At 31.2% G+C, this 20,398-nt stretch overlaps 1 protein-coding gene across 4 annotated transcripts in view; it reads right to left on the reverse strand.

Annotated features, from left to right (window-relative positions):
* Window positions 1–20,398, reverse strand: part of LOC107450242 (UNC93-like protein) — a 50,918-nt gene that overhangs the window by 3,163 nt on the left and 27,357 nt on the right. For 2 of the 4 annotated variants that reach the window (XM_016065998.5, XM_016065999.4), the window contains exon 2: window positions 3,170–3,437. In XM_016065998.5, coding sequence (XP_015921484.2) covers window positions 3,170–3,437 — 268 coding nt within the window. Of the gene's footprint in view, window positions 1–3,169; window positions 3,438–8,744; window positions 10,809–16,387; window positions 17,786–20,398 lie in introns of those variants that run through there. The other 2 variants (XM_016065997.5, XM_016066000.4) reach the window with 2 other exon arrangements.

The raw sequence follows: 20,398 nt of genomic DNA on the forward strand, positions 1-20,398 counted from the left end.
CCCTATATTTTGAAATTCAAAAATCCAAATCGTGGAAAAATAGGTGTCAATTCATAGAGAGTACGTTTTTGTGTCTGATTTTGTAACTTAGAATACAGTCTGCATCAATTAATTAGCATATTTGAGGCTACCGCCTTGAACCATTAAGATTGAGTCCTAGAACGTGAAGATCCGATCTTTAGGACGCAAAATTTACGTAGGGTGGTCCGTTTATTGATTTGCGCATTGTGCATGCAATAATAGAATGTTTCGTAATCACCACACTTACTATAGATTTTTTTATCTATAAAATATTAAGTAAAAAAAAATAATTGCATTAAGAGATAAAATTCTGTATTTTAGTGAAAGAAAAAATATGGCGAATCATTATCGAGATTAACCAATGTAATGGGTTTTAAAGCCTCAAAACAAAACTTTTTTTGTCCGGTGAAACTGAAAAGCGTTTCTAATTATTGCATTTCACCTCTTTTTAAATTTCAAATCATAATGAAATTTATTTTAATGTATCAAATGTCCCTTTTATTGAAATAAAACTCGTTAATGGTTCGTTTCATTATGAAGTCTTTTTTTTTTTTATTTAAATATAGATGATTTTAAGTGTGATATATCATTGTTAAAAAGGAATCTAAAATATACATGTAAGTCGCGAGATTTTTGATAATTACCGTACTGTAGCTCTTTGATAAAAATTTTGTTTTGAAATTTAAACTAACCTTAATCTTTTATTTAACTTCATAATGTAACAAATTTTTTCGCAAAATGTTTAAAAGATGGCTAACTTATAAATTGATGTAAGTTTGTTACAAAAAGGAACCCACTAAACATGTATCGAATGATTCTTCGTCACAGATTCCTCAAAAAGGATTCTATTAAAATGTAACACGAAGAGCAATAAAAAGTGAACTGGCAACAGGAAGGAAAAAAACATATTTCTTCATACTTTTGCTAAAAATAACATTTCATTACCGTTCTATGTTATTAGTGATTGTTTTTGTGATTATGTGTATAGAAAATTATAGTCAAATTCTATTCCCAGATTCTAGCTAAGAACTTTCTCTTTGTTTGGAATATTTCTCTACATCAGAAATTTATCTATATATTTCACTATTAGAAAATTATAGTTCGCGTCTATTTTCAAATCTTATGTTTTTATTTTAAAGGAAGAAAGAGAGAAAAAAAGATTGATTTATAGATAACATTTCATTTGGTGCTTAAGAAACGGAAATTTGGTGAGGTTATTACAAAAAGGGAATCATTCGAAAAAATATAGTCAATGCTTCAGCCTATGCATTCATTTGGAATTTTAAAACTACTTCCAATAATTTCGAGGTACGATTTTTCTGTGTTCTTTTAACTTAGGTTAGAAAGAATAAAATACTCAGTTGAACTTGTAAGCGTCTTTTAAATAAATCGAAGCTTCTCTAGGTAGAATTGAACGATAAGCGTGTTATAACAAAGAAAAAAAAATCGTTGGAAAAACTTCATTGACAATTTGAGACAAGTGCAAAAAGATGAACATCACTATCTTATAAAAAGTTAAACATCTTAACACCTTGCGTTACTGCATTTCAAAATCGAAGGCTTATTTTGCATTTATTTACAATATCAAACATTTTATAATAGGACAGGATATAATAGGACAAGGTCGAAATTTAATAACTCAGACATTTCCATTTGTATCATCAAATTTTAAGTGTAGTTTCAGTTATTTAATAATACATAGTTACTCAAAATTTTCCGCTTTTAAAAAACTAATCTAATCCTTTAATGAGTAATTAATTCTAACTTGTAAGAAATGTGATCCTTTCAAAGCTCTATGATTAAAAATTAAGTCCCAATTCAAGAAAATATTCAGCTTTTGAAATATCAATTAAATTAAAGTTTTTATTAAATAAAAATGCATGAAAAATATACATAATTAAATTGCTAGAACAAAATTTAATTTGAAAATAATATTGCTTCAAAATTTTACTAAATGATATTACTTATGCGGCAAGTTATAATCTTTCCTTATACACGATAATTCATTATTATCGCATTTACGATCAGTTTTTGGAATGTTTGTAAAACATGTAGTAAAAAAAATAACAATTAATCTAAACAACTATATGCAAAACACGTTATAAACATCTTATTACCCGTTATTCAAGATGATCTAAAGCATGATTTAAGAAATCGAATTAGAGTTTATTTACAATATGAACAATACAAAACGTTCACTAATTATTAATAACCGATTTTCAGCATTATTAAACAAAAATAATTAATTCCTTTAGTCCTTTCTTTTCTATAGTTGACCTTTATATATTAGCCCGATTTCTTTCGTCGTCTAAATATTAATTTGAGAGCCCAAGTGGATACATATATTTAAATTTAATTGATAAAATGTCTAAAAAAATTACAAGTGGTACAGTAATAATCAACCTTATTGTGCATTTATAGAATCCTTGTTAAAATTTAAGTCAAAAAAGCTTGCGCATTAAAGCTCGAAAATTGATATTTGAGCAAAGAAAGAACTTGATGGCTGATGAATGCAGGACTGAAATCATTAAAACCTGATTTATTTTATTTTATGACCGGCATCGAACAGCCGACTCGATTTTGAGTTCACTACTATCAATGCTCAACTGCGTAGCCTTGTAATTTTAAACCCAACTCAAAAGACAAGGGAACTTTTAGATCGAATACTAGGACAAACTACCCCTCTTGAAAACATTTTGGGATGGAACTAACCCGCATTTGCGTTACATAGAGAGGAAAACCTCAAACGGTCAGCATAACGGAAAGGTGATTCTAACCCATGATCTGTCTGCCACTGAGGATGTCTTATGCCAGCACTGTGATCGGTGCCAGCCGGGAGCAGAACTTATCTCAACCAGCCACTACCGAGATTCGAACCTGGGTCACCTCATTTTGAGGAGAATGCTCTATCCCCAGAGCTACCACGGCTTAATTCCTATTGATTGTCGGGTGAAACAGAGTTCGGTGAAAGCACTAAATTTCATCAAACATAATTAATTTCGATGTTTTTCCATCCCATCCTCTTCACTTACCACCGAACGGATACCTAAGCATTATGCGAAGCAAGTTAACTATTGGTATCAAGGAATACTAATTTTAAAGAGTTCATATCAGTTATAAAGATGCAATATCGCAACAATTATCTCACCTGATATTTGTGACCACCAAATGGCATCACCCATTCCCCAAACTCCTGCTATGATGAAGTAAATGCTAGTTGTCTCTGGCGTCGGATCCCACAGGAATAACAGCACACAAATACCTATATTAGCACACGCTGCTAAAATCAGGACGGCCATCTGAGAGATATATTTCACCAAGGGTCCCACAAGTAGAGACATGATTGCACCGCAGACGCCGAAACAGATAGTGACAAAACCGACATGATGAACACCCCAAGAGCAAGCTATGTATGCCTAGAAAAGAAAAAGAAAAAATCAAATAAAAACAGAAAAACACAGACAAATATACAGCATGCAAATTTTAACTATCAGCAAACTATCGTACATCTTGTGAAAATTTATGTTCTGTATATTTGCTGCACTTCTAAAAGAAAAGTCATATAAAAAACAGAATACTGGCAAATATACAGTAAATAAATTTTAACAGTCTGCAAACTATGACACATATTGTTAAAATTTATTTTCGGTATATTTGCTGCACCTCTAAAAGAAAAATATAAAAGCAGAACAATACAAATTTTAACAATTTGCAAACTATCCTAGTTATTTTTTAAAATTCACATTTTGTATATTAAAAGAAAAATAATACAAAAGCATAATAATGCGGACAAATATACAGTATGTAAATTTTGACAATTTGCAAACGATCCGACTTATTGTTAAAATTTGCACTCTGTAATATTTGCTATACTTCTAAAAGAAATATCGTACAAAAGCAAAATAATACTGGTGAATATACAGCATATAGATTTTCTTCAATCTGAAAACTATTATAGATTTTGTTGTAAAATATGTGCTTTATACTTGCTGAACCTGTACTTCTTACTTAAACTTAATCACACGAAAACCTGGTTCAACTTGCCGAAATATGGTTTAATTTACCATATTTCTTCGCATTACTTAAACCATAATGCGGTGCAAATTTGCTTATTTAAAATAAAACAAATTTGCACCGCATTATGGTTCAACAGAATACAATGGTTCAAAATTGATATACCGCATAATATAATGGTGCAAAACTTATGTAAATGATTCAACATTGAACCGAATTTATTTGGGAAGCTAGCGAGTATTTTCAGGTAGATGAAAAGTTATAAAATGAAAACCTTATTGCAAAAGAATGATTGATAAGCTACCAAAAGAAGTACTAACATACTCTTGGAGGAGCATCATTAATAGTTTCTCGTTTTAATTTTTTAACTAAGTTGAAATAATTTTAATTCTTTCGATTTTTTTCAGGGAACATAGAAAATACTTATTGTCTTAAAATAAACATTTTTACCATGTTAACTTTTTCAATTGAATTTAACTTTATGGAAAGAGAACTGGAATCAGATATATTGAACTAAACGTCAATTACATAAATTTTAAGTAAGCTGATTAAATGGTATTAAACGTAAATAAGTCTGCCGGGGGCTAAAAATGAGGGTTTGGTAAAATCACTGTGGTACCTCGAGTATTTGGAGACCTGTTGTGCTTATTTTTATTGTTAAATGTTTCCAAGTAGTGTGACTATTTGGAAAATTCTTCAAGAAAATGCTGCTTTCGGATATTTTCAATGCCCGGGTAAATGCTGTTGTTTTTTTTTGTTCCCTGTTTAAAATATTTGAAACGTTTCGAGCTGATTTTGAATTAAAACGCCACAATTTAGGTATGCTAAAAATAGTACTACACCGCTTACAAGGACTGTAAAAATTTAACTATTGATGAGTGAAGCTTAATTAATTATGTTAATAGATAATACTGGTATTTTAGTAATAGATACTGTGGTATTAGATTTTTACGGCCTCCGCAAAAAGAGTTGTACCAAAAATATATTATTTCGATAATAATTGAAAAATGCTGTTGCCACTAACGTTTATTTAATATGTCCTGCTTCACAAATTAATAAAAAAGAATTGAAAAAAAACCCAGTTATTTGAATAATATATTAAAGTAAACATATTTTGATATTTTAAAATCGAATCCATTTTTTCGAAGGAATTTTATCGTACCATTTGAGTTCAATAAACGTCTTATGATTCCTCAACTGATTAAATCTGTATATAAAAATGCAGTCATAAAAGCAGACGACGCAGTCTAGCTGTAAATAAACATTTAAAAATAGTTTTCTGCAATTCGAACAAAATAAAAAATAAAGATAGCCAATTCCTCTCGCTTGTCAAAAAAGAAGAAATTGACGAATACTAAGAATTTTAATTCACTTCCAACCTTGGGGAAAATGTTCTTTTTTTCGATCACGTTCCACGTCGGTGATGCGAAAATATTAACCCCGTGACTGAGTTATTAAAAAAAAATATAGAATCGGCTGTCATGTGACCATGAATCATTACATAAACAATGCGCCAAATGTGACAGGATTTCAACCGCCAGGAACAAGAAAACAGCTGTTCCTCAAAACACCGTTTTGTACAAGAATAATTAATAACTTCAAAAAAGATAAAACTAACAAAACTGTTTGTTTACGTTCTATCAAAACTTTAAATTCAGCAGACATATAAAACAAAAATACAACGGCGAAAAACTTAACAATAAATCAGTAGGAGGAAATATATTTGTTTTTTTTCGTCCTCAAACTAATGCATTTTAATCTTTTTAAGGACGAAATATCCAGTTTAAACCAGATAAAACCGAATAAAACTTGAATAATGACATTGACCTGTTATTATTAAGATACACAGTAACAATATTTACTTGTCACGTAATTTATTTGTTATGAATAAAATTTAAATACGTAAGTTTGATAATATAGATAGCCATTAAATGAGTAAAGTAAGTAAACAAGCGACAGGGGAATACATAATATTATATCGGAAAACATAACTTTCAGATAATCATTTACTTTAATATATACGTATTTTTGAATGCTTTGTAATCACCTCCGTGTTTTTATGTTCCTTGTAAAAAAATGAATATTCACATTAAAAATTACAATATTCAAGCGAGGGTGAACATGTTGTCTAACTCAAACGAATCACATCCTCGGAGGACATAGCTGGAAACATTGAAAATTGCTTTGTTACCGCCCAATTAAAAACAATATTATATCTGAAGTACTTAACATTTCCAACTAAAATTATTATATGTACAGTGCTCAAAAAAATATAAACGAACCACCCAAAATAACTTTTATAATAATAGGATCTTTATGTTCTACGACTCAATCTGAATGGTTCGAGGGGGTGACCTCAAATATGCTAATTAATTCGTGGGGACGATCTTTTTACGCTAAGAAATCAGACACAAAAACATACCTTTCTTTCGATATATTCGGATTTCTGACTCCCAAATTCTCAGTAACTATTCGACCGATTTCGTTCAAATTTTGTATTTTTCCATTTAAAACGATATAAAAAAATTTTGTACTTTTTCGACTATTATGAGAGAATAAAAAACGTTTTGTAAAAGTTATATTTTGCATTGAATTATGTTTGGATAAACAATTTTTATAATTATGTGCAAAAATTTTTCAATTCACTTAAAAAGTTCTTGAGATATGGTGAAGGTGAAATATGCAAAAGTAAAATTAACATTAAGGAATCCAAACTATTGGTACCATGTTTCCCTAGATTGCAACTATTATATACCCTATATTTTGGATGTCAAAAATCGGAATCCAATGACCACTCGAGTCCTAGAATATGTAAATCCGATCATTACATCAAAAGTTATTCAGGGTAGTCTGATTTTTATTTTGCGCACTGTACAATTATATTAAACTAATTGCAAAAAAAATCTTAATTGTTTATATTCAAGGTCAATACTTTAATGATTTTGTAATGACAATTTATCAAATATCAAATGAAATAAAAAATTAATTTAGATCAGGAAATATAAAAAATATATAATAAATTTTACTAAATTATTCTTAACAGAGTAATAATTTTAATTCATTTATGCACATAAACTATATATTTAATAAGTTTTAAAAGCATTTGTATTTCGAAAAAAAGTAGAAAACTAAATTGGTATAATTGAAATATGTTGCTAAATTGTAAATTGTTTACTTACAATTTATAGAGAAATGAAAATTTATTATTTAAAAGTATCAAATGATCCACATTTTTATTCTTCCACTTAGTCTATTTTAAATGTGCATTATCTTATATCAATAATTGTGGAGAATTAAGAGAAATTAAGGAATATATAAGACGCGCGCATGCGCAAAGAATTACGTAACGCTTCCACCCACGTCATCAGATGATATGTACGAGCTAATTAATACGGTCGCTTTAATGCGGCGCTCTGTCTTTTACTATTGTTGTTGTTTATGTTAATAAAATGTTGTTAATTACGATCTGCCTAATTAATTAAGAACCTCGATGGACATCCTTTAGACAATACTAAGTAAGTTAAGCGAAAATAATTCTCTTGATTCTTCGGATAAAGAATCAACGAAATATCAACGAAATCAGACTTTCAAAAAGATACCAGTCTTAATATATTTATAAATTATCCTGACTTTTTACTTAAATCTATTTTCCTTTCATGTAAAAAAAAATTTATTTAAACCAGTAGTTTCTATAAAAATTCAAGCAATTTAAATGAAGTGATTTAAATTGCGTTAACCCTACGTAATTTTAATGATATTTTTTTACCATATTTAGTCGGCACCATATCCGGTTATCAATATTTAACGACTGAATGAATAATTTTGCTTAAAATTAGAATGTTTCAACTACAAAGTATAAAGCAACTTAAACATTAATAACTCTTTCATATTTAAATATAACCTTGAGGAAGATCTTTTAAGATACTGCTAAAATCAAGGTGATAGTAATTTGTAGACTATGTAATTGTTGGTTTTCGTTCAAGCGATGATAAATTACAGCAGAGATAGATATTTATTTCTATACTTAGAAATCACGTGAATAAATAGAACGAAGATAGTTTTTAAATTTAAGCTAAAATACTTGACCCTCTAGGTGACTCAAAAAATAAATAAAAATGCGTGGATTTCATTTGCTTGCAGAGTGTCTCAAAAACTAAATTGTGTGGAATTCATTTACCTGCAGAGTGTCTTAAAAACTATATCAAAATGTGTGGAATTCATTTGCCTACAGGATATCTCGAAAACTAAATTCAAAAGTAGGAAATTCATTATGAATTACACTTCATTTATGAAACAAACCTCATTTTTTAACTACTCATAGATAAGTCATCTTATTAGTACAATTAAATTTAATAATTTAAACCTAACATCCTAAAAAAATGGTCCTGTCTAAAGGAAAACTTAAGTATCCTCCTCTTAGTAAATGGTAAAAAGTTGCAAGACTTCGCGCATCGGGTTATTGTGGAAAAATTTCACTATTACTATCCAGATAAATGAGGTACTAATTCCGAAGAATTTTTTTTTTGCACAGAATGTATTAACAATACAGTGTAAGGCTTATATTTGTTTAAGAATCTAAAATTGCTGTCTAGACGAATGAAGTATTGTTTTCTATGTTTTTATTCGTGCTGAATCGAAGGATGCAATCATTAATACTACCATAATTTAATAAAACCATAATCGCTTAACAAATAAGTAAAAAACCTTACCTCAGTGAATTCGTTCAAGTAGAGAGTGTTTTCAATTCCAATATATATGCTAATAGGAACTAGTAAAATTTGGTGACATTTTAAAGCATGCTTGATCGGAGCCAAAAACCGATTCCGGACATTTTTCCACCCACTAACAAGTCCAATGTCATTTTTGAGGGGATCTAAGAACAAGTACATCCAGAAAATACTAAGAGTGCTTAAAATTAGATATATGCTGATCAAAACCAATCTTTGGTGTTGGGTTGGTGGCTCCAGATATGAACCCGTTACGTTTTCATTGTTTTGAAAATGCATACCACATGGTATTTTATGATACTGGATGTCCAATGGTCTTTTCGATCGCAGCACAAAGAAAGCGATCGCATTTCCAATAATTAAACTTATCTCACTGAAAAAGAAGCAAATTCCAAAAAACGAAGCCAAGATATAATCTAAGTCTTTGCTGGTTAAACTTTGATAACGAGTTGCAAGTTCGTCTATGTAAATTGCCGATGCGCTATTAAATGGTCCACTGACTAATCCATACAAAACCGAAGTTGAAAATATTAATTCCCAGTGCAAATGCATATTTGCAGCCATGTAAGGCAAACTGAGAAGTGTAGAAAAAATCAACACTTTCTTGCAACCGAACTTTTCAATCAAAATATCAGGCAGCATGAGGGAAGAAATTATTGAACAACCATAAATAACTGCCTGCGAATCGGGTCCTATACCATCAGCAGCGTTCATGGTACTCTGTAGATTGGATAAACCTCCGAATCCTGTGTAAAACACGAAGCAACAGCAATTTAAGACATAAAAGTTCCACAAAATCCTTGCTTTTGACATCAGCGGAGAAGCGAGTTTAATTTCGACATTTGCTTCATTTTCTATTAAATCTTGGTGATCATGCTGAAGCAAATAGTGATCCATCATTGCTTCAATAATATCTTTAAGACTCTATGTCTCTTCAATAATAAATATCACATAAAATTTAGAATGAAATATGTGAATCAAAATTGAAACTGCAGCCTCCGGTTAATTTAAAGAAAATAATGCTTAATTGAACTAATCGTAGTGCATTGCAGCGATCAGAGTTGAGAAAATTGACTCGTATAAAAATGGGGCGTTGAATACAGAATTGACTTTCTTTTCTGGAATTTGCAATGATGTCTGACAAACCTACACTAATCTTAAAACGAAATAATATAATCTGAACTTCGTGGAGAAATTCAAAACTAGCTGTTCTGCAATTTTTGGCATAATGCATATCACATACTTTCTTATAAAGAATAAAAGAAGTTACAACGAAATCATATACTTTCTTATAAAGAATAAATATTAAAATATCAGCTCCGAAGAAATAACAGAAAAAGTCAAAAGAAAAATTATGTATCTTTCCTATATTTTTAATATTATGATTAATATAGTAATTTATACTGCTTTCTTCTGTAATTCATCCACTAGAAAAATTGCAAATATTTTTTTATTTTAGTCAAGTGCATAGGCTTATATCCTGCTTTAACAATGCAATATGCAAGATACAATAAACCATGTGGCTGAACCACATGACTCTATAAAATTTATTATTTTTGATTTTGACAAAAATTGGTTAAACGAGCCCCAATACAAAATGTTGAATATATCAGGCACAGAAAAAAAAATAGACTAATGCGCTATTTTAAATATGATACAAATTAAAAAGTCAATGTGACGATACCAGTGCAAATATACCAAATTTTATGAAACCCTTTATTTTTATTACTCTGTTTTCAAAATCTTCTTTAATTGGAAAAGTTATTCTAATGAGTCTACAAGTCAACTCAGGAGATCATTTTATTTTTTTTATTATACCTTATTTGCACTGAACAGACTTTGAAGGGCTGTTTCATATTTAAATCTGATATAGCACTTAGTACACTCAACTGCGGCACTGCAAAAAGTAATATTATTGAATTGGATCACATAGTGCCCTCAATTTTTTCAAACATTTTTATTCCAGGTTTGAATAATATTTTAAAAACAGCTGTGTAAAAACAGCTGCTGTGCTCACACCACGTAGTTACAACCGTAAAAAGTTGAAACGTAAGAAATAATAAGATATTATGCTTCTCGATTTTATTCTCAGTGGAGATGTAGTCGAGCTATCAAAGCGGAGAAGCCATACCCTCTGCGACGTAAATTAAGTATTACTACTACAAATTGTATTTCGGTACTTTTTATTTAAGCACTAGAGCTGCAGAATAGACTATTAGCAACTATCTGGAAAACATCTCTGAGGATGAGCCAGAAACAACATACATACGTCACATCCCGTTTTACAGGGAGGACATATTCACACACATCTATCCGCAGATCATAATTTTGACCTGAATCAGAGCTCGATGAATCTCCGATCCAGTACCTCAAGAGGCATTTATGTGCTATGGAAATTTGGAGGACTTTGTGACCCCGACAGATTTAGCGTGCACCAGTCACTATTTTGTACGCAGGGAGTCTTCGGTCGACAGGGAAAGAACCAACGACCAAAACCCCTTTCCAACCAGGATATCCCGGTCTTCAACAAATTGAAATCGATTTAATAATTATAACCGTCAAGATGAGAGAACGGATGAAACATAGTAGTCGAGCACACAAGCCTGCATAATTATGTGTTTCAATAAATAAATTTAAAAAAAACACAAAAATTGAGGAACCTCCATAGCCGAAGGATATCGTCCTTTCCGAATTACGATAGCAGGTTCGAGCCCCGCCATAAACTTGGTTGAATATTTGTGCCGTTCTTCTCTAATTTGTTCTATCTATTCCTCAACTTGAAAGAGGTTTAAAAGATGTTCTTTGCATCGAGCACACAAACTTGCACACGTATATGTAGCAATAAATAAATAAAACTTGAAAAATATCGGTGCACATTTTTTGTACCGTGTAGTTATAGTTCATTTACGTCGCACTAGAGCTGAACAATGGGCTATTGGCGACGGTCTGGGAAACATCCCTGTGGACGATCCAAAGACATGCCATCATAAATTTGATCCTCTGTAGAGGGGATGGCACCCCCGTTTCGGTAGCCCAACGACCTATACGCGAAGTCGAACACTTTACTGTAGAGCAGTTTAACTAGAACCAATACCGCACACCTTCGTTCCCTACGCAGAATAATACAAGAGGTCACCCACCCTCACACTGCCACAACCAGTGTTGGCGAAAGAGAAGATCTCAAATTCATGTTCAGAAGTTGCTGAAAAACATCAAAGCTTACAAGAAAACTACATAAATGCCTAATTATTTTTTTATAAATAGAACACTTTCTAGAGGTGTCCAGATTCTCCAGAATACGACGAAGAATGCCACGAGTTTGAACCCTAAAGTCACTGAGGAAACTCAGCCTTTGCATGCGAAAAGCGTGAGTACAATTCATTAATTGTAGGATTATAAAAAAAACAATTCACTCCGTAATTTTGAATTCTGTAAGACAACTTGTTAGAAGCAGTAAGCTATAAGAAGCTATAAGAGTAAGAAAACGACCTTTACCTGCTATCTCAGCAGAATTCTTGATTCATCTCAAATCAAAACCTCGATACTTAACTTTCCATTTAAGCTCTCATCTTCTTTGCACTCAACTATTGTAATCTTAAGATTTCGTTTCAAACCTAGAGATATAAATTATTTATAAACCCAGAGAGCCAAAGGGTTTGTTTACTATCCACTCATCGTAAAAAAAAGACTATTTAAGGCGAGTTCATGGTTCGAAACCATCAGTTAAAATAGCGATTACGCAAAATTGAAACCAAAGTAAGATAAAGAAACAAGGGATAAAAGGTTTAACGCAATGATGTTCCCGCATCAAAATGATCTCTCAGAAGGTCAATTGTCCTCTTATGATGGACAAACAATGAAGCAATATGCATGAAGGCGTTTAATTACTTATTTATTTTTAACAAATATCCTTAAGATTTTATTTTGTTTTATAACCGTCGTTGAACAGCCGATTTTCAGTTTACGACTACAAATGTTCAACTCCGTAACCTTGTAATTTTGAACCCAATCCAGAGGACAAGGGAGCTCCTGGATCAAGTATTGGAAGAAATTTGACTTCGTGGGCGACTTTTCGATGGAACTAACCCGCATTTACGTTACATGGAGAGAAAAACCAGGAAAACTTCCCACGAATAGCCTGACGGCAAGGGGACTCAAACCCATAATCCGTTAACCACTGAGGATATTTTACGTCAGCACGGTGATCAGAGTGAGCCGGGTTCAGAATTCGTATCAGCCAGCCATTGCCGGGATTCAAACCCGGTTCACCTCATTGGGAGGCGAGATGTCTATAACCTGGGATAACACGACTCTTTTCCTTAAGAATGAAAATTCTAAGATTCTCAAACTCCACTTGTAAGACCATGTTAAACAAAAAGGCATCACAAACAACTCAAGGGCCAGAATAGCCTGGTTGGTAGGATTTTGGACTCATGTTCGTGAGAACGGGAGTTCAAATATCTCTGGTCGAAGAAACCCCATGTATTAAATGGTAACTGGTGCACGTTAAATATGTCGGGGTTACAAAGTTTTCCAAATTCCCATAACAAATTAATAACTCTGAGGGTACTAAATTCGAGATTGATCTTTCTCTGGTTCGGGTCAAAATTACGATCTATGGATGAATGAATGGATGTATGAATGGTTCCACCCTATGAATGGATGTGACTGAAATCGTATTCTTGGCCACAGATGGTGTCTCTGAAAAACAAGAAACGCACCCTTTGCCTCAATTTCATTTGGTTTCCCAAGCAGGCTTGCTGGTATGGCAAGTGGCAATAGAAACAACAACAACAAACAACACAAGAAAAATAAGGAACAAAACTACCTTCAAAAATCAGACTTGCTACCTTACATGCATCCAAAAGATTTGCAGATGAACAATATAATCACTACTGATGTTCTTATTTATTTTTCTGTCTATATTTTTTTTTTCAATTTTCTTTCAATTGATTTAAAGTTTTAATAACACGCATGCATATTAAAAAACTTTTTGTTTTAAGGAAGAAAAAAAAATTTCGTTGATAAAATTGTGACATGAAACAAAATGAAAAGAACAACAAAAAAAAACCTTGTAGAATACTTATTGAATGAAAAATATCTTATAAGGCAGTATTTCAATTACCCAATCAAAAAACTACAAACGATGCTTTTTTTTAAAAGAAAAAAAAATCTACGGTTGTATTAAACTATTGGAACTAGCTCAGGAGTATGAAAAGCGCCGTAAAGAAAAAAAAAAAAAAAAAAAAAACAATTAACGAGCCACAGTTACTTTAAAAAGTAAAATTCATTAATAACTTCTCAAAACGCAATTTTAAACAAATCCTATGTTAGTGTTCATCTATTAGTTATTTGCCTGCGAGAAAGAAAAGCAGTGTTAGGAAAAATTTAATGAAGTTTTATTTCATCCATATTTGCGTCTGAGCAAAATAAGGGAATAGCAAGAGTTTTAACATACAATTTTAGATAATATTTTCGAATACGCTTACAGTTGAACTCCATAAAAAATAAAATAAAACCTCTCTTATATTTTAAAAAATGTATTGCAGTGGTGTTCTATTTTAAGACCTAGTAATGATAAAAAAAAACTTTCGTAACTGAGATACATAAAACGAAAACAAATGACGTAGAATAAAAACACTTCCTTCGATTGAGGCAAACAGTCAGCAGGCATTTCATAAATAATAAAAAGTAACTGTTTCACAAACAAAATGACGGAGAGCTTATTTAAACACGTGATGTTGAAAGGCAGCCGTTTGCGTAATGACGTTTCACGTGAATCGCAATGTCTCAGTTTCCACACTACGGTTTCAGCTTTATTTTGTTTTCTTACGAATTGAACGCATTTGATACGATTGTTTTTCGCTTAATTTCGCTGTAATGTTCTTTTTTATGAGTCTAGTTTTTCAAGGCCACGGTCTACTATTTCATTATATATTGAAACAATTCACATCATAAAATTTCTAGGAAGATAATGAAACAGCTGATTTTTACGGAATATATATAAAAAGAAACTATCATAAAACTACCTGGATTGAACAGCCGGCTCCTATATTGCAAGAGCGGCAAACAATGTTCAATTTCATAGTTTTGTAATTTCCAACTCAGAAGACAAATTTTGGGCTTTTGATGGAAATAATATGCACGAGATCTCCATGAAGAAGAAAATCACGAAAATCCTCCCGGTTAGCTCGACACAAAGGAAATTCTAACCCTTGATCCGCCAACTACAGGGAATATTTTACGTCACGATGTAGTCAATGTAAGCCGGGAGGCTAATTTACAATTTAACAGCCTACAACGACTCGCTGTCTTTTTTATAAATTTTTCTCTTGGCTACAGGTGGTCGCAATTATAATGTAATATAACGCAATTATTCGCTATTAATTGACTTAAAATAAGTTACCTGAACTAAAAAAATAAAAAAATCATGTTTATCTTTATTTTTAAAAAAATGCTAAACGGTTGAGAGTGTCGATAAGAGCCGCTGGATTGGAAAATCGCGCCCGGGAGCAGCATTTGGATCAGCTTGGATCAACGGATTTCGAGTTTGGGTCACTTCAAAGGAAGGCAAGAGCTCCCCCCTTCTCTAGCCAGTATTAGACATTTTACTGGAATGAATAACACGAAATAGGTCTCAATTCATGACCCCAATTGGGTGGAATGCCCTTCCAAAGAAGCTTTGATGACAGGTCAGGAAGACTCGACGACCCAAAAAGTTAAGAACCCCTCCTGTAGATAGATCCAGATTCGGGGAAATTTATCATCGTCAAACTTATAAAATGGAGTGTACAACTAGAATTATAACATATTTAAACCTTATTTTCGCAACAAAATACCTAAATGTAATTTCTATTGTTTTAATCTAAAATATGTAATTTTAAGTTACAGTTACAGAGGGTTCTCGAAATCCCTTAGTTATCATATATTTAATGATATTTCTCGAAAATGAATTAATGAACACCTAATGAAAACCACAAGCTTATATTAATAGTAAAATTTAAAATAGTTTTTTTGAAAAAAAGAACTCAAATTAAAATAAGTATTAAGTATAAAAACTACCTCTGAGGTTTTAACCCCTTTGGAACCGTGATCACATACACGTGATCACACGATTCTCTTCTCACAGCATGAAACAAGTCTCCCAAGATTACACTTACGTGATTAATTCCGTACACTTATATCACATCTCGTATTACGTATACGTAATCATATCTCGTAATACGTATACGTAATCGGAGCGTACTAGCCTGAGAAAGCGCAACTTTTTTACGTTCCGCCAGTCCTGGATGTGTTAAACCTATTTTATACAATTTAAAGCTTCTCTTAATTATTCTAAATGATAAAAGTTAATAGGATTTATATCATCCATAAGAAAAGGCGTCGATAGAAGGAAATTACCAGATACGATAGTTTAATTCTACAGTGATTCGTTACAAATCGACTTTTTTTGCATTTTCTAGTAATTGCTTAAGTTTCCATGTTTGATAAAGATCTTAAAGATAAAGATCTTAAAGATAAAGCGCGGTGATTATACAACACCATACATAATTAAAACATATATCTGCATTGTAAGTTATAAAAACTTTTAACTATGTATAAAAGAAAACTATAAATAAGATTACCTCAGTAAATTCATTAGAATATAGAGCACTTTCTATTCCTATTAGTATGGTGATTGGTATTAGCAGGATTTGATGTGGATTGCCAACATGCTTAATAGCTGCTAAAAAGCGATGACATGCAGATTTCCACCCACTACCCTCTTTGATATCATTTTTCAGAGGGTCTAAGAAACAGCACAATAAAAGAACGCTAAATAAACCCATACCTACATAGGTACACACCAACACTATCCTTTCATGTTCAGGTGGAACTTCTAAATTGGAATTGGTCACATTACCATGGGCATCAAAATCAATGCCACACTTTAAAGGTAGAGTATTATTATCAGTTAAGTTCCTGGGTATGACATGTCTTTCACTTATTACGATAAATGAAATTGCGTTGCCGAATATCTGGGTACCTTCCATGAAACAGGAGTACACCCCGAAGAAAACTGCTACCACAAACTCTAAATCTTGCTTGGTCAGGGCCTGGTACCGGATGGCAAGTTCGTCAATGTATACAGTCAAGGCGCCATTGTAAGGTCCACTTATCAGTCCAAATAATGTAGACATTGACAGCAGTACATCCCAACGAAGATACATATTAGATGCCAGATATGGTAGTCCTAGAATTGTTGTGAATATAAGTACCCTCTTGCAGCCGAAGTTTTCAATGGTAATTTCAGGTAAAAACAAAGAAGAAATCATTGATGCGGCATAAATCACAGCTTGTGAATCTGGACCCATTCCACCAGCAGCGTTCATGGTGCTCTGAAGATTGGTCAAACCCCAAAATCCAGTTTGGAACATGAGATAACTGAAACTTAGTACAAAAAGATTCCATATGATTCTTTGCTTGCTCATTAAAGGTACTTCTTCCATTAATTGCGTCTTGTAACTTGAGTTCACAGACCCGTGGTCGACTACGGGATTTTGAAGAATATGGGAACATTCATTTACACTAGATGAATGGGTTAAGTACGATACAAAGGTCTCTTCGTTGGCCATGGTGATTTTTTTCCGGATGTTTAACAACAGTTAAACAACTCGCTAGAGTAATTTTCAGAAGTATCTGATTTTTTTTCTAAAAAATTATTGCACAAAAAGTATAAAAAAATGACTTAAAGTAAGGAAAGTTAAGTGTTTCAAATAGGAAGTAAAGCGTATTATTTTCTAAATGAACTGTTTCAGTCATTGCGTGAAAGGCCATTACGTAGAACGAAGTCTGAAATCCTTTTCTATTATCGGCGCACAAAGCTAGACTACTAACACTCGTTCTTCCGTGAAAATAAAAATAAAGCGATTTCATCTAACTGAAGAGAATAAAATACTACTCACGCTGAGCGATAAGGTAGGACTATGTATTTTAAGATGGCATTTTTAAAATTATCATTAAGAGAACAAGCAAATAAACGATTATTATGGATGTCAATGTCAAATTTATTGCATTTCTTGAAACGCAAACAAATATCTGTTACATAAAACAATGGTTACGAGTGATAAGAAAATAATTACGAAATGCTTAACTTATCTATTTAAAAAAATCACTCTCGCGTATTCTAATTGTAAATTTATAGATGTGAAAATTCGAATAAAATGAAACACTTTTTTCAGATATTTCATTTAATTAAAATCCAGTAAAAACGTAATAATTCTAAGCTTGAACTAAATGTATCAAAAAAATTTAATATTAGTTACTTGTCCCTATATTGTGCTTAATTCTTCAATTTAACTTTTTTTTTATATAAGCTCTTCCCATGAAAGAGTACACCCTATAAAAATTCCAATAGTATAAGAAAAATAACTCTTCGTGAGTACAATCAAATTCAAAACAACTTTTTTTTTAAAAAAAAAAAAAAGCACTAAAATAAACTATATTTAAAACATGCTTATTTCTGGTTTAACCAGGAAGAGAGAAATGTATATTCTTGTTTACTAAAGGAACTATAGTTAATAAAAAAAATTTCTGTCCTTCAAAATTCTCAGACGTTTCTCAAGGTAAAAACTAGCTAATGTTTTTCTAAAGACATTGCTTATTTGAACGAGAAATGCTTGACATATTTAAAGAAAAAAAAACATCCAATTAAAAACAAGTAATATTTGATGTATATGGGTCATTTTCATTAATACGGTAATAATTTTTACATCTCCGTTGTGCGTTATGCTTGTTTTATGATTTCATAACATTTTGAAATGGAAAAAAGTGTTTTTAATGTATTTTTACAAAATGTTAAAAATAAGACAATTATATCAACTTAATGAACAAATGGGGATTAAAAAGTAATCTTCCTGTCAACACTTTTTTGGTTAGAAATGCACCCCATGTGCATTTTATTATTATTATTATTATTTTAAATATGGAATTGTTATGAATATTTTAGAATATTCTGAAAATTACTTTATTTCACGCTTGTTTCTTAAGATTTTTCTTCATTTTAGAAATGAAGCTTATAATATTTATTATATTTTGAAAAATGTTTCAAAGGGCTTACATTACGACCATTAATATCAACAACTTTCCTAATCATTTAAAATTTACAATTTTTTTAAAAAGTGATCACCCTTAAAAATACTACTACTGTCCACAGCCCAGTAGCAAAACTTTCCAATTTTGTCCCATACCTTACGTGTCATACCCTCACATATCTCCACTGTTCAATTAAAATACGAAAAAATTGTTTTTTAAAAAAAGGGCATTAAGTTTATAGATCTTTTTCAATTTAGAATAAGATGACCAGATTTGTAAACCATGATTTGAGGACAAATCAGCAGAGCGTTCTCGAAAAATTTTATGATTTTAGACCACCCATATATCTATGGAAAATATTAATTGATGTGTGAACCATCAAACTTGATTTTATTACTGAGCAGTTTTGAAGATTTTGAACAAAATGAGTCAGTACATGATTATTAAAATTTATTTATTTTTTGCTCAAATTATTTCAAGACCAGTATGGTGTTTTCATCTTTTAGCATGGTACTTTTTTTTGTAATCTGTAAAACATAACTATCGTGTTTAAAAAAAACATGCGCATTTCAGATTTTTTTTCATATTTCCTAGCATATAAAAAAGATTATATGCTTTCGAAAATTTTCAAGTAAATTTGAGGACATATTTTTAAATTTGGAGACACTTTCTGCCCACAAAAAGTTTGAAAATTTTTGAGGACAATCAAGGAAATTTGAGTACAGTCTTCAAGATTTGAGCACGTCTGATCACTTTAATTTAGAATATAGAAATATAATTCAGAAAATAATTTTAAATAAAAAAATTTTTTCAAAAAATAGTGCCTCAGTATAATTTTAAAATATGTCACTAGGGTTTTAAAATATGTTCAGATAGGGTGTTGCATTCTTTAAAAATCAATAACCCCCCCGTATAAAATATTTGAATAAGAGTTTTAATGTTTCACGTTTTAGAACAAAATTGCAGCATATTTTCATCGTCAATTCACAATTCAATTTTTGCAAAAAAATAAACTGATACATCATAATTTCAGAATTTATCTTTAAAGTATTTAATCATTCCTCAAAAAACAAATAACCCCCAGAATATAATATTTTAATAAGAATTTTAATGTTTCTCATTTTAGAACAAAATAACGGCATATTTTAATTCTCAGCTTTACCGGTGAAATCCATTTAAATCAGGTATCATAAGGGTGTAGCTTTTACATTTATCATTTTCACATGCCTTTTTTAAAGTAAAATAAAATTAAGTAATACCTAGATGAGAATTATAAGTTGCTTTCTTGCAAGAATATATCCATAAAAAACTGATTTCAAAAATCAATTAAGCTTAATTACTATTTTTAAATTAGAATTAATTTGTTATTCCCTCACTAATGCATAAAATGAGGGAATGATGGGGTGAGGGTAATGATTCTAGAACAGAAAAACTCAAAACATAAGTGTCCATCACGTAAAATATATTATTTCTTAACTTAATAAATTCAGAAATCACAACTCAGCTTCAGTTATTTGGATTTTATGAACTTAACTTAAAATGACGGTTTGACCTATATATAC

This window comes from Parasteatoda tepidariorum, chromosome 8 (assembly GCF_982258835.1).
Source record: "Parasteatoda tepidariorum strain Cologne lab strain chromosome 8, Ptep-v5.0, whole genome shotgun sequence".
Classification (NCBI taxonomy): Eukaryota; Metazoa; Arthropoda; class Arachnida; order Araneae; family Theridiidae; genus Parasteatoda; species Parasteatoda tepidariorum.